We start from the raw sequence: 14,145 nt of genomic DNA, 5'->3' as shown, positions 1-14,145 counted from the left end.
ATTGGCATTTGCTGACATCATTGCAGTTTCCATCTTTACAGTACAGGTGGGTGATGTCTCGAACTTCCTTAGGGCTTAGGTGCTTTCTGGAACATCACAGGTTCAATGGTCCCATCTTCTCTTAGCCTCCACCCTCTACCAACTGGGTTCCAGAGAAGAGGCTTGGCCAGATGGCTGTGACACCACACTGCTGTTTGGTACAAGGCTCTCAACACATGTTGCTGGGAGCCATCTTCTGTTGGGGGTAGATTTGCAGCTGATTAATCTGTGGTAGATGCTAGTGTATACCTCTGCTCATCCAGGTTGGTGCAAGGACGTCCATTCTCCATTTTCTTTTGGCCATACAGGAGGAGGGCATACTGTGTTCTCTGAAGAGATTCTCTGTGGCCCTGTATTGGTTATGTAGTTGCTGCCAAAGCTACATAGAGCAGCCTTGTTCCCACTGATCCTCAGGTATTTCCTGTAGGAACACTTGATTGTCCTGTGATAATGTGTTGGTCTGCTGGTTTGGATGGTGCCTCTTCTTTGCCTTTCAATGTCTTTGATTGAGTGTTGATGGTCATATCTGTCAAACACTATAACAACGCAGTTGATGCCTTCCTTTCCCATTAACATTGCTAATGGGACACACTCACCCAGATCATTGTATGTCTGAAAGGGCCACAGAGAATCTCTTCAGAGAACACAGTCATCTTGGCAGGTGGCTTTGAAAATGGTGAGGAGGTTAAGACGATTAGCAAGTCAGGCGTTGACTGCTTGACAGATCTTTATAGTGACCAGGAGGAGGCTGACACAAGATTGGTGTTACATGCAATACACCTTGCACAGTCACATTATCATCTCATTGTCAAATGTGATGATACAGATGTACTGGTTTTGCTTGTGTACTATTCAAGCAAAGGGATGTGTGGATCCTCAACAGTGTTCATGCACTCTGGACATGGCCCAAAGGAAAGATCCATCGATCAGAAGCTTGGAGCAGCACTTTGTGAGTGTTTACCTGCATGTCACGCGATACCACAAGCAGCGTTTACAGAATTGGGAAGACCACTGCATTCACAAGACTGAAGACCCATCTGAGTGAGTTAAAAGAAATGGCCAATTTTAGACTGTCTGAAAGCCTAGAGGAGGCTTTTCCTGTGGCAAGAATGTATGCCCTCCTCCTGTATGGCCAAAAGAAAATGGAGAATGGACGTCCTTGCACCAACCTGGATGAGCTGAGGTACACACTAGCATCTACCACAGATTCATCAGCTGCAAATCTACCCCCAACAGAAGATGCCTTCCAGCAACATGTGTTGAGAGCCTTGTACCAAACAGCAGTGTGGCGTCACAGCCATCTTATGTGATATTTTAAGTATGTGTACATAGGTATATATTTCCTACATGCATAAAGATATTCCCATCCAGGTTTTTCTATTATGTTAAGCAACTGTCTGACTGGTAGCATGTCAAGTTTGAAAGCTCTTGGAGCTTGTATTATTAATCTACATGAGTTTATATGTCTCAACTCCCATACGGCCAGGCTATATTTTGGTTATTTTTTCCTTTGGGGGTGTATAACAATATCTATCAATTTAACAAGTTTTGCAGTAAAATATTTTTATACAAGAATCCATTTCATATATGGGAGACCTTAGAGATGAGGAAAAACATGCTTGTGTTTTGTTCTACCTCCGGTAGGGGTATCTCAACATTTTGGGGGCATTGTCACTAGGCTAAATACCGAGGTACGTACCGAACCGTGGCTTCTGTGTACCGTTACACCCCTACAAGACGGTATATGGAATATTAACACTTTGAGTGCCAACAACGAGATTTCTCGTTAGTTCATGCCAACCGTTCAGTGCCAATGACGAGAGATCTTGTTTTTTTTTAATTATTAACGAGATATGCTGTTTTTTTTAATCATTATTTTTTTTATTAGCGATTTCCATTCATATTTCATCAATCTAGCCTCACGTTACCACTGGAACTCTCTCTGAGCTCCATTGGGAAAATACCGCCCCCTATCGTCTCTCTGGATGGTACTGCACCCCTTTGGATTGGATTGAATGAAACGCATGGAGGAAAGAAAATCCTGCTTCCACATTTTACTTGTCAGACAAGTAATCCGAGACGATCGAAGTCATTGCCGACCACCAGAACAGCGGATAATGTGTGTTTCCAGTACCCAGCGTTGGATCAATAAATGCGATCGATATTTGGAATGGCGATCAGGAATTGGAATAATCTTTTTGGAGAACATCTGATCTGAGGTAAGGAATCTATTTTACCAGTCTTGGGATAATCAGAGCTTTTTTCACAGATATATCAACGTGGGCCCTATGTGTGTGTGTGCTGATCAGGAAATGGATAATCGATTTTTCAGCCCGCTTCTATAGCGTGCATAAGTACACATATACTATCGATAATCTAGCGTTTATTTGAAAACGATTCATAAATAGGCCGAAAAATTACAACGTTTTTTGTGTATTCCAGTAAAGGGCGATTCCTGCAGAATAACCTTTTTTTTCTGTACATTTCCAAAAACGAGCGTTTTTCAAAATGGTATAAAACGGAAATGTACCGATGAAAAAACAATCCGTTTGGACAATGTTGACTGCAAGCAAGTCATTGATAAGCGACAGTTGTATTAGACACAGCCATAATTTTAGATATAGTTTATGCGTTCGCAAATGTGCAAATTCGCAATGTATTCTCATTGAATAGAGTGCTGGCACTCAAGCGCTAAATCGCGCACCCCCTGCTGGCACTCAAAGTGTTGAGAGACATTTCATGCATAGATCACTAGATTTCTCAACTAATAATAATGTGGTTAGATTAGAACAAGATGAAAGAGGACAATTGGCCATATAGCAAACATTGATTGATTGATTGATTGAAAAGTTTATTAACAGATTGCAGAATGGGTACAGTACAGCTCAATACATACAATTGTTAAGAGGATGCAGACCTGAGAAAGACTTTCGTCTTGTTTCCATCAGGGTCCTCCATTTTCAATTCATCATATGACACACGACATACAGATAGACAGTACTGCTACATCTATACATTTATGACATACCAGATTTTCAAATACAGTACTGTTTGTGATACTAAAAAAATCCAGAAAAAGAGTGTATATACATTTGACATAGAAACTGTGCATTGGGGGAGGTTGGGTAGGTGGGGTGGGGCTGTACATTGGAGGTGGGGGGGGGGGGGGATTTGGGTAGGGGGGGGACACACTGTACATTGGAATACTGACCTACATTTGACATAGAAACTGTACATTGGAGGAGGTTGGGTAGGTGGGGTGGGGTTGGGTGGGGCTGTACATTGGAGGTGGGGGGGGGGGGGGGGGGGGGTTGGGTACATTGGAATACTGACAAAGCCATGCTTGGTCTTTATTGTACAACTGGGTTAGGACATTTGTAGGGGCCAGTTTTGAATTGCAGTCTCCCGTAGGTGTTCTTTGAGAGTGTTTTTGAAGGTGGGTAGTGATTCACATTCCTTTACAGCTTTGGGTAGGGCGTTCCACATTGTTGTGGCATAATTGCGAAACGTGTTTAGTCCCTTGTTTGAGCCGAATCTGGGTTTTACATGATTTGTGGAGCTCCCTCTGGTGTTGTGATCGTGGTATTCACTGACCTTTGGGAAGTATTTTGACATGTACATGGGTACCTTGGTCGTGTAGTGTATCTTGTAGACCAGGCCCATTGCAAGTTGCTGTACTCTGTCGTCTACTCTAAGCCATCCTAGGTTGGCAAAGTGTGCAGGGGTGAGGTGGGTTCTAGGAGTCAGGTCAAGCAGTAGTCTTGACTAGTTTGTTTTGAGATGTTTGTAATTTGGTTTTTAGTGCCTTTGAGGTGCTTTGGTACCATGAGGTGGAAGCATAGTCGTAGTACCCTTGAATGAGTGCTCCTGCCAGAGTCTTCAGGGTATTCTTGTTTACCAGGGAGGAGATCCGGTACAAGAATCGAGTTCGTTGATTGACTTTTTTTATTACATTGGATGCCAACCATAAACAATAAATAAATAAGGCACATGCCAACATTATGGCAAATGCGCTTACCATCTTCTCCAGAGTCAGACAAGAAGACAGATTTCCTCTTTGCATTCAGTAGAAAGCTATCCGGCTGCAAGCTAGCCTACTGTAGCTCAGCACAAATGTGTATATGCGACCGCGACCAGTGATTGTGACCACAATTCGCCATCGTCATTTTCCAGATTTATACAGATTGGGAAAGTACAAAATGTAAGTAATACATTGAAATCTGAAAATGTTTGAAAAAGATGTGGCGCAGTGGGCAAGGCGCTCGCCACTAACGCAGGATATGCTGGTATCGAGCCCAGCTCTCGCCGTTGCTACCGGCTTGGCCGGCCGTCATACTAACACAATTGGCAGTGTTAGAGGGTGGGAAAGCCGGTGGGTGGGGATTGGACGTTGTGGACAGCGACTCCTACAGGTCAGTTGGGTGACGCCGGTACGGCGGAAACAGGAAGTATCGCGTTACTCCTCGCCACTGAGAGTTCGAGCTGTTGCGGTGAAAAGATGCGACAGGCTGCCTCCTCGTGTACCGGAGGGGACACGTGATGCAAGGCTTCTATCCTCACTACAGCCGACCAGTGGGAGGCATAGTCTGGCAACGTTCAAGACAGGGGAGGGATGAATTGGAAATACGAAATTGGGATGGGAGAAAAATAGAAAATAAGGAGAAAGTGGATACATTTTTTTGCAATTTTAATCTTGTGAAACCTCTCCATTTCTTAGTGCAGGTCAAGTACTGGGCGTGAACAATAGCCCCCTACAACCCGCCCAACCCCTCCTCCATGAATAGCATTAACATAATCTGTCAGTAAGTACTGTCACAGGAGTGCAATGACTTGCAGCCAATAGAGATATTCTATATATTTTTTATAAAGTAGAAGAATAAAATAGAATAGTCTTTATACTTCATACAATGAGATAAATAACTCACAACTTAAAAGGTGCTACACAATAAATCACATAAAAGGTGCTACACAATAAATCACAGTATCACAAAAATGCAGTTATCACAGCAAACAAATTATCTATAAGTATAAATATATTGCACACATGAAAATGGAGGTGATAACTTTTTCGAAATTGACACTCGTTGGCTGTTTTACATTTTCACACCATATTTGTAGGCCATGTAGCCGAGCACAGAGAAGATGGCAAACCCTGAGAAGAAACTGGTGACACGGGTCGACCACGCCCGACATGTGGTCACAATCGCTGGTCGCGGTCACATATGTGAGAGTAACACCTAGCTACCCAGTGTGTATGTGAATGTGACACCTAATTACCCAGTGTGCCCCCCCTCTCTCAGGCCAAACAACGTCATGACATCACTCTTCAGTGGGACCGGCCAGTTCTAGACCTACTGGCTGGAGGATACAACATGCACTATGGAGCACGTTCTATCAAACATGAGGTAACACACACATACAGGTTATTCTGATACCTATAGCCTGACTGTTCAGATTACCTCCCACAAAGTGACATCATGGCCCTAGGAGCCATGTGTCAGGTCTGTCACGCCCGACTAGGAGCCATGTGTCAGGTCTGTAGCTTCATGTCGCCTTCCTGTTGCTTTGTGGCAGGTAATCTAAATGCAGCCTGACAGTGGAAGAAGTTGTTGCTGCTAGCATAACCTTGTTCCCAGTTTTATCTCCTCCGTGAGATAAAGCCTGGTAAAGAACTACGGCCGAAAGTGTGTATGGGGTAGAATTTCCCAGTGTATGTACTTCCCCTGGAAGCTGCCTCCGAAAGGACCAAACTTTTCCCGAATCCTGTCGGCAAACAAGCTAGAACGTCCCGGTCATGTAGTAAATTCTTCAGGCAAAGCCGTTGCAGTGGCTTAAACAAGGAAATATTGTGCACTTCACACGTTTCTATAATTGTTTTGTCGAAACCGGAAAGCCTGTAGCCTGTACTTCCTGTACTTCCGTTTACACACTTTAGGAGGCATATCTTTACCAGCCTACTGCTAGCAGGTCTTTTCTAATCCAGTGCTGATCCCTCCAGGTTGAGCGACAGGTGGTCAACCAATTAGCTGCAGCCTATGAACAGGAGCTCCTGCCCAAAGGCTGCACCCTAAGGCTGTCTGTCCAATCAGAGGGCGAGGAGGAACGGAGCATGCCCAGTCTGCGTCTGGAGGTGCTAGGGGAGGACAGCTCAGCCAGAACTCTGGACATCAGACCCCCACTTAGCCCTGAGCACTAACACACACACGCTTGCCGCACTGCCATCATCATCATCATCACCTTGCTTCTGCTGAACCCTCACCAATAAAGAATCTGTCTTATCAAAATATCCTTGCCTCTCTCTCTCATCCCCCTCCTCTGTCATATGCAGTATCAACACTAACACCATACCTGCTAACTGACTGATGGAGGCATTAACAAGTCCTGACAGAATCTGATATCATAACCTGACATCGGCTCATCCCATCTCTCCATTGACTTCCATAGTATAATCAGACTTTCACTTGTAGAGACAGGAGAGGTCAGTGAGAGGGTGATTGGACAGAGACCACCAGAGTACCCCTGCCCCACCCCACCAGGCCACTCCCCACGGCCCTTCAACCTGGTATAGAATAGTGCTTAGTGGAATGTTAGCAGGTATGATATATCAACCTGTTCTAGAATAGTGCTAGCCGGTATTATACATCAACCTGTTCTAGAATAGTGCTAGCAGGTATTATACATCAACCTGTTCTAGAATAGTGCTAGCAGGTATTATACATCAACCTGTTCTAGAATAGTGCTAGCAGGTATTATACATCAACCTGGTCTAGAATATTGCTAGCAGGTGTTATACATCAACCTGGTCTAGAATAGTGCTGTGCTAGCAGGTATTATACATCAACCTGGTCTAGAATAATGCTGAGTGGAGTGTTAGCAGGTATGATACATCTTACTTGAGTTGGTTTTCTGAGACCGAGAAGCGGTAAAAGCGTACCGTACGCAAGAATGAATGTGCGCCTTTGCAAATTGCGCTCATCTCTTATTGGGCTGATCTGTTGTTGATCTGTAGTTGTGTGAGAAGGGGTATGTGACAAGAGATTAGTGGGGAAGGGGGAGAGGGGACTGAGGTAGTGTTGACTCATCTCACACATTTTTGGAAAACGCCTAAACATACCATTACATGAGGATGTGTAAAACACTCTTTCAGGCTATGGCTCCAGCAGTGTTCTCAGCTAATAACTAGAGTAGATAGATCTGCAGGCATCTGTTTGCAAAAGAATTCAGATGAAAATTTGTAAATCTTTTAGTTTTTTTCCTTTCAAAAGAGGCCAGACTTGTGCATCTGCTACAAATGGTTCCAGAATAGTGTCCAATTTACTTTCAGTATGCAATCCACAGGCGTTTTATGCTAAATTTGCAGGACTGTTAAAACACTTTGAGTGCCGTTCACGTAGATCTACGGTTCTGTCCGATCGTTGAATGCCGGAAACGTAGATCTACGTTTCTGTCACGGTATTTCTTTTATTATCTATATCCATTCATAATTCAGCGGGACACCTTGTGCATACTGTTCTGAGTGTCTAAGCTGGCAGACGGTATTATACCGCCCTCTAACGCCTTCGGCCAGTAATGCACCCGGTTAGAAATGGGTTCGTTTATTTTCTATACCGAGCTGCGGCGTGGGGGAGGGTCCTAAACACTCCGGCAAAACACTTATAGGGATGGCTTGGACAACTGACCCCGCCCGCCCGTTGAAGAGCAATGCCCAATAACGTCGGAGGGACGATCGCTGTGGATAACTGGAATGGCGATGAGATTATTGGATTCTTTTTTTTGCATTACTTCAGAGACCAGGTAAGGACACTATATATGAAAGCTTGCGTTGATCTGATATTTATTTCTGCTGCGATTGAAGCTATATGTGTTTGTGTCTGGCCGTTTTGCCATTGGGATGCAGGAGGGGGGGGGGGGGGGGGGGGCACGCCGGTCTAAACCACATTGCATGCGTGCACCACAAAGGATAATAGTGATGATCTAGCGTTGATTTCAGGAAGATCCGATAATCAGGCGAAAAATGACAACGTGTTTATTGAATTACATAAAAACGCTGTTTTCGTGTATTTTCCCTGGAATTGCTCAGAAGCGGCCGGACTATGTTCATATTCAAAACGGTATCAAACGGAAATGTACGGATGAAAAAATAATCTGTTTTTTGCACGTTGACCAGAAGTAGCTCAATGAGACTCGACGGCGTTATTAGACCCATAGCGATGCTATAAAATATAGGTTTAGTTCTACAAACTACAACTACGTTTACATGGGTTTATTGGGCGGCACGGAAGTGGTCACTTCCCGGAAGGGGCGTGGCACTCAATGTGTTAAGAGGATACATCAGAAGGCTACTTCTGATGTTCAGACTGGATAAAATATACTAATAGCTTTAAAACCATTTCCAGAGAGGGGAGCTCCAGTAGCTCACCGCGTACCGCGAGTGCTGTTTCGGCGCCGTGGACAACCGTGCTCGTCACGGATCTGGGGCTGAGCGAGTTCGAATCCCGGACTGCAGCCGTGCCTTTCCCAGAGTGTCTTCCCCCCCATCTGAACCCTTTCAGCCTGCTTCTGTCGGTCGAACTTGACCAAGTATAAATGCGATAAACGTATAAAAGAGCCAGGGAAATGGCCAAAGTTTAAAAAGAAAAAAAAAAACATTTCCAGAGAAACATGGATTAGAATGAGAGTGAAAACTCGATATAATATATATACACACACACACAGTATTTTTAACAGCAGATTTAACATGTATATTTAGAGTAATCTGTGAATGTATTTGTTCATGTAGGATATTCCAAAGTCAAAGGACTAATATAAAATATAATGGAAAATATTTTGAGGCGATGCAGATTTCTGCAACTGTGATAGTAATAGCTTCCTACTAATATAATACATCTTTAAACCCGTATTATGTTAATGGTAGGGGACTTAGTGGGACATTTATTAAGTTATCGTAATTATTACAGTATGACCTGCAAAATCTTATTGCATTTATGTTTTATTACATTAGGGGGAAGATTGACAGTAATTGAGAGTTAAAACGGTAGAATACCTGTTGTCATGGTTACCATCTACACTACGTCCAACCTTTAGTCATGTACTGTATGTTTAGTTCTTTAGAGATCAGTGTTAAATGTAATGTACATTTGTCTTGTGCAGAAATCACAAGCTAAGCTGAAGTAATAACATATAGGCCTATTATTAATAATAATAATAAGGTATTGTTGTAGTACATTTCAGTTACTATAAATATGTTCCTGGAAACGCAGGGAGGCGGAGCCCTGTTTCTGGGGGTGGATGGCGGGAGGGGGGGTCCCTCTCATGGAGGTCTGGGAGGCTGAGTGTGGCCGATTTCAAGGGGCCCATGTGGATGTACTGTTGTTGATGTCATTGTAGGTATTGTGTAAGTGTTGTTTGTCTATAAATGTTAATAAAAAATGTAAGTTTAAAAAATAATAATAACTTGGAAGCTTTTAAAGAATTCGACATTCTTACCAGTTGGCATCCATGTATATTTGAAATGACAGAATTGTGTATACATTGCACTGGCCATAGGTCTGTGGAACATTCAAGTTCAATCAAGTTAAAGGGGAACTATCTTATAAATGGCCTTTTCCAGGGGTTTGCATTGTTTTCTAGCAATGTGGGATTGTACCGACACTGTACGTCTCAAATTCTCATTTTTGCGCATTCCTCCAGTTCAGATGAGACCAGATCCTCCCCCACTGAACCAAGCCATTCTGATTTGACTCGCTCGCTGACGTGAATAGGCACTGATCTGCCACCGCCCGCCCACAATCAACTGTGATACGTTTATATGAGCAGAGAGTGGAAATAATGCGGAAGCGGTTATTTAGCAGAGACCTTCAGCTGTTGTTCACACACACACACACATCGTGAATCAACCGGAGAACTATATAAAATGGGTGGGACTTGGAGGTAATGGGACTGGGAGGAGGCTCTCTCTCGCTCCATCTCGTATCAGCACTGCTGTATCACTGTCAGCCTTTTGCAAAATATCATAGCGCACGCTCCCACGCGTATTCCGATCCGTGCAATAATATTCACGGGGGTATATATTGTCATTTGAAACAAGTTACCAATGCATTGTCCCGTGGGATTATACCCCCCGCGGCAAAATGTATTAATCCCTCTACCTCTCTCCCCCAAAGAAAGGTATCTGCCAGTGCAGGTGGGTCTGTCACTCAAAGCGCATTGCGAGTATGGGCGGAGCCCAGCCAAAAACAGCTTGGTTTTTGTAAGGGGAGAAAGTGCTGCTCTACAGTACTTGATTAGAAATACAAAACAATGGATTTTATTTTTTAAACCTTACAGATGTGTTCCATAGACTCACAGGAATTGTGTAAAATTGCCCAAATAGTGAAAGAAATAGTAAGATAGTTCCCCTTTAAACATTTAATAAAACATTTTAACCAGCACTATTTATTAGCATGGTTGTACTCACACATGGCATTGTGTGTTTTTTTTGTTTGTTTTGTCAAATGTAGATAGTTATTTCTACACCGGCATGCTGAATGTTTAATGTTAAGGCAGTTGGCTTTACTTGATTATTATTATTTGATCCTGACATCCACCCTGTAAATAAAAGTCATCATGAACAAACTATAAACGATTTGTTATTTTTGTCTCCAGTCTCGCTTGATTGGTGGATGGATGGATGGATGAAGGCTACTTTGTAAAGCTCCAACACTAAATATAACACTAACCGTTCTGGTTGATCCCCTGAAACCCCAAATAAAAGGTATATACCATGTACACATGTGCCTTCACAAAATTATCAAGGGGGGGGGGGGGGGGGGGGGGTAGTCTTACCCCGAAAAACGCTTGGTTTATGTCCGGTAAAGTAATACACTGTGATCGTTACATAAACATGTTTCAGGTAAAATAGACATAGGGGGTCCTTACCTTAGCCAGAAGGTAATCCAAAAAGAATCATTCCAATGATCCCATCGGCGATCGCGATTACTCGTTTATATGTAATTACTCGTGTTTACGGGACACTATAGGTTTTGAGGCAAGCAGATCTGCTAGCGATGGCTTTGGAAGAGCTCCTCCCACTCAGAGCGAGTCTCGATAGTTAGGTTCATTCATTGACTCTCCTGTTCTCTTTCTATCAGAGTTCAAAAGGTAGGTGATACTGCCACCTGGTGATATTCGATCGGCATTGCAATTCCAACGTAGGCAAACGAGCCAGAGACTTATAGAATGATCCGGATGAGGGCGGCTAAGTGGCGCAGTGGGCAAGGCGCTCTCCACTAACACAGGAGATGCTGGGTTCGAGCCCAGCTCTCTGTGTTGCTTCCGGCTTGGCTGGTCGTTCATACTAATACAATTGGCAGTATTAGGGGGTGGGAAAGCCGGTGGGTGGGGATCGGACTTTGTGGACAGCGACTCCTACAGGTCGGTTGGTGCGCCTGCGCAGCAGAATCAGGAAGTATCGGGGGCAGCGTGAGCCTCTCACGCGTTACTCCTCGCCCCTGAGAGATTGCGCTGTGCAGGTGAAAAGATGCGACGGCTGCCTCGTGTACTGGAGGGGACATGTGATGCAAGGCTTCGTCTACATTGCAGCCGACCAGTGGGAGGCATGGTCTAACAACGTTCGAGACAAGGGAGGGTAGAATTGGATAACACGAAATTGGGATGGGAGAAAAATTGAAAATGGGGAGAAAAAGTAGATACAAAAAAGAATGATCCGGATGATGGTTTAGAAAGGGGATCAGAGGAAAAAGATCAAAGGCTCTCAACCGCTGGTGAGATAACCCGAGAAATGTCAGGTCTGGCGCTGTATGAGTTAACTCATTGACTGCCACACTGTTTTCCCATCTTTAATATCTGGTGCCAGCGTTTCAGACCGTTTTAAAGATGTTTGTAGACCCATCATATATTCTATAATCTATGGAGACATACTATGGCTCATTTGAAATGCTTATATTTATACTCCCAACAGGGAACAAACAGTTTGTTTCTACATACATCCGTTCCTGCGCAACCCCAGCCTAAAGAGTGGCCATTTCCCCAAAATACATGGAAATTATCTAGGAAGCGAGATATTGCGTCTTTTGTGAATCATGCGCCTGGCTTGGCCCGGCAGTGAGATTTGGAGTTAGACAAGACCCCCCCCCATGTATTTGTAATCCATAAATGTACCCTGTCCATGTTGTGCGCCAGCGAATTTGCAAGGAGGAGGCTGGGAATAGCGGCACTATGAGGAGCCAGAGCTAGCCTCAGTCGCTCTCCAGCTCTGCGGCCCCACTTCTGCTTTCGATTTCCCGCCGTGTACGAGGCCTCTTTGTCTGGGGAGGCAATGTAAATAGACCCGTGTGCCCGTTCCGTCCATAGAAAAATATGTAAATATCCAGTAATCTGACATGTGAACCAATGTCCAGTAGCTCTTGTCTTGTGTACAAAGGGTCAGCGCGAATAGACTAAACATGCAAATAACCGAGTATGCAAATAATAGTTGATTTGCCGTTCCTGGCGAGACAAGAAGCCGCAGCTTGATCAAGCGCCATCCCCTTGCTAGAAAATGTACTCAAAAGGTAGAGACTGGCACCTATCGGGATTCGATCGTCATCAGTGTTACAAAATCCATACAGAAGGTCTAGTATCATAAGGTCTAGTATCATAAAAAAAAAAATAAAAAAAACACGAATATACTCGTTTTTGTCAGTCAATGAGTTAATGGTCTCTCCCGTTCTCGTCTCTTTGTTCCATGAGGCAATCGTCTTACGGTGTGGAATTCCGAATTCCACCTGAAGTCTGAAACACGCTATCTCTCCCGGTGCATTGATGAACAAGCGTACACTGAATTTGTCCAATTTATATCTAAAGGAAGTTTATTTACACAACAGAGGTCAAAATAGAATGGAATGTGAAAAAATTAAGTCTTAACCACTTATGCATCGGGCAAAAATGGGGCTAGTTTTTCTTTTTTTGATGATTGCATACCCAAAGTAATTTGCAATTTATTATACTTTATACTTATAGCACATGCATGAGTCTGCTATTTTTCGAAAAGTAACATTCTGAAGTTTCTTACACAGTAAAGGAAAACCAATTTTGAGTACTAATGAAATAGTTAGAGGTTTGAACACAGAAGTAAAGTTGTGTACTTACATTTCTGTTTACTTATGGTCAGATGACTGTTTTTGGGTTCCAGCTGAGGTAGGAGCCTGAAGTCTTATAAAAATCCCACAGAAAATTTATGTTTTACAAAGGTTTTTGTTGTGTGTACCGGTAAAGATTTAGCATGATTATCCAAAATGGCCATCCGCATTCAGAGGCTCTTCGTCTCATTCGGACTTCTTCGTCTTCTTGTGTCACCTTCCCCCACTCTCAGCGCTCGTCTGCTTTTGGAGCAGACGCTCCTTGACTACAAAGGCGGTCAAACATTTTCACCGTCGGGGGTCATTGGTCTGCTCAGGACAGGGGCAAACAGGACGTGGTCACTTGTCCGAAAAGCTTGTCAAATAACGTTTGCCGGATGTTTCGTCTTGTAACTCGAGATTGGAATCACGCAATAGGTCGAGTGGGGTGACGAACTAAAGGCGGCCAATTCAACTTTCCATTAATGTAATGGTCGATTGGCGAAAACGCAGCCCGGAGCCGACAGACGAGGGCAAAGTGCTGCAATGCTTAACTTTCTGCACCAAAAACAAATAATCGTGTTTCGTCACCAACGCTTGAGCGCCAAAAACATAATATCTCGTTTTTAGTTCCTTTGAACTTTTTCCTTTGATCCCCATTCTAAACACTGGGCGCTGCCTGGGTCTCCCTGGCACAGCTGCCTACGTTGGAATTGCAATGACGATCGAATCCCGCCAGGTGGCAGTAAAATGGAACCTTTTGAACTGGGGATATCAGTTGTCTTCCAGTACTGACTTACCTCCGGCTGCTTCCGCCTAGGAGTGGATCAGGACATGGCAATCGGTGGAAGATTTGGTGCCTCAGAGCTATTCTTTCCTGTATGGTAGCCATGCCCAATATACACGAGTAATTGCGATCGCCATGGGATCGACTTGGATTTATTCATTTTGGAGTACCTTGACTGAGGTAAGGTCTATCTTAGGTAACCTGCTGGTATTTAACCTAAAA

The 14,145-nt window shown here is 43.8% G+C and overlaps 1 protein-coding gene across 2 annotated transcripts in view; it reads left to right on the top strand.

Moving 5' to 3' along the window:
* clpb (ClpB family mitochondrial disaggregase) overlaps positions 1-7,854 on the top strand; it is a 114,290-nt gene extending 106,436 nt beyond the window's left edge. For both annotated transcript variants that reach the window (XM_084335745.1, XM_084335744.1), the window contains 2 exons: positions 5,340-5,444; positions 6,038-7,854. In XM_084335745.1, the coding sequence (XP_084191871.1) occupies positions 5,340-5,444; positions 6,038-6,235 (303 nt within the window). In that variant the 3' untranslated portion in view covers positions 6,236-7,854. The remainder of the gene's footprint in view (positions 1-5,339; positions 5,445-6,037) is intronic.
* Positions 7,855-14,145: the final 6,291 nt, after the last annotated feature.

The sequence above is a fragment of the Notolepis coatsorum genome, assembly GCF_963971535.1.
Source record: "Notolepis coatsorum genome assembly, chromosome: 1".
Taxonomy (NCBI): domain Eukaryota; kingdom Metazoa; phylum Chordata; class Actinopteri; order Aulopiformes; family Paralepididae; genus Notolepis; species Notolepis coatsorum.
This window is presented reverse-complemented; position numbering and strand designations above follow the sequence as displayed.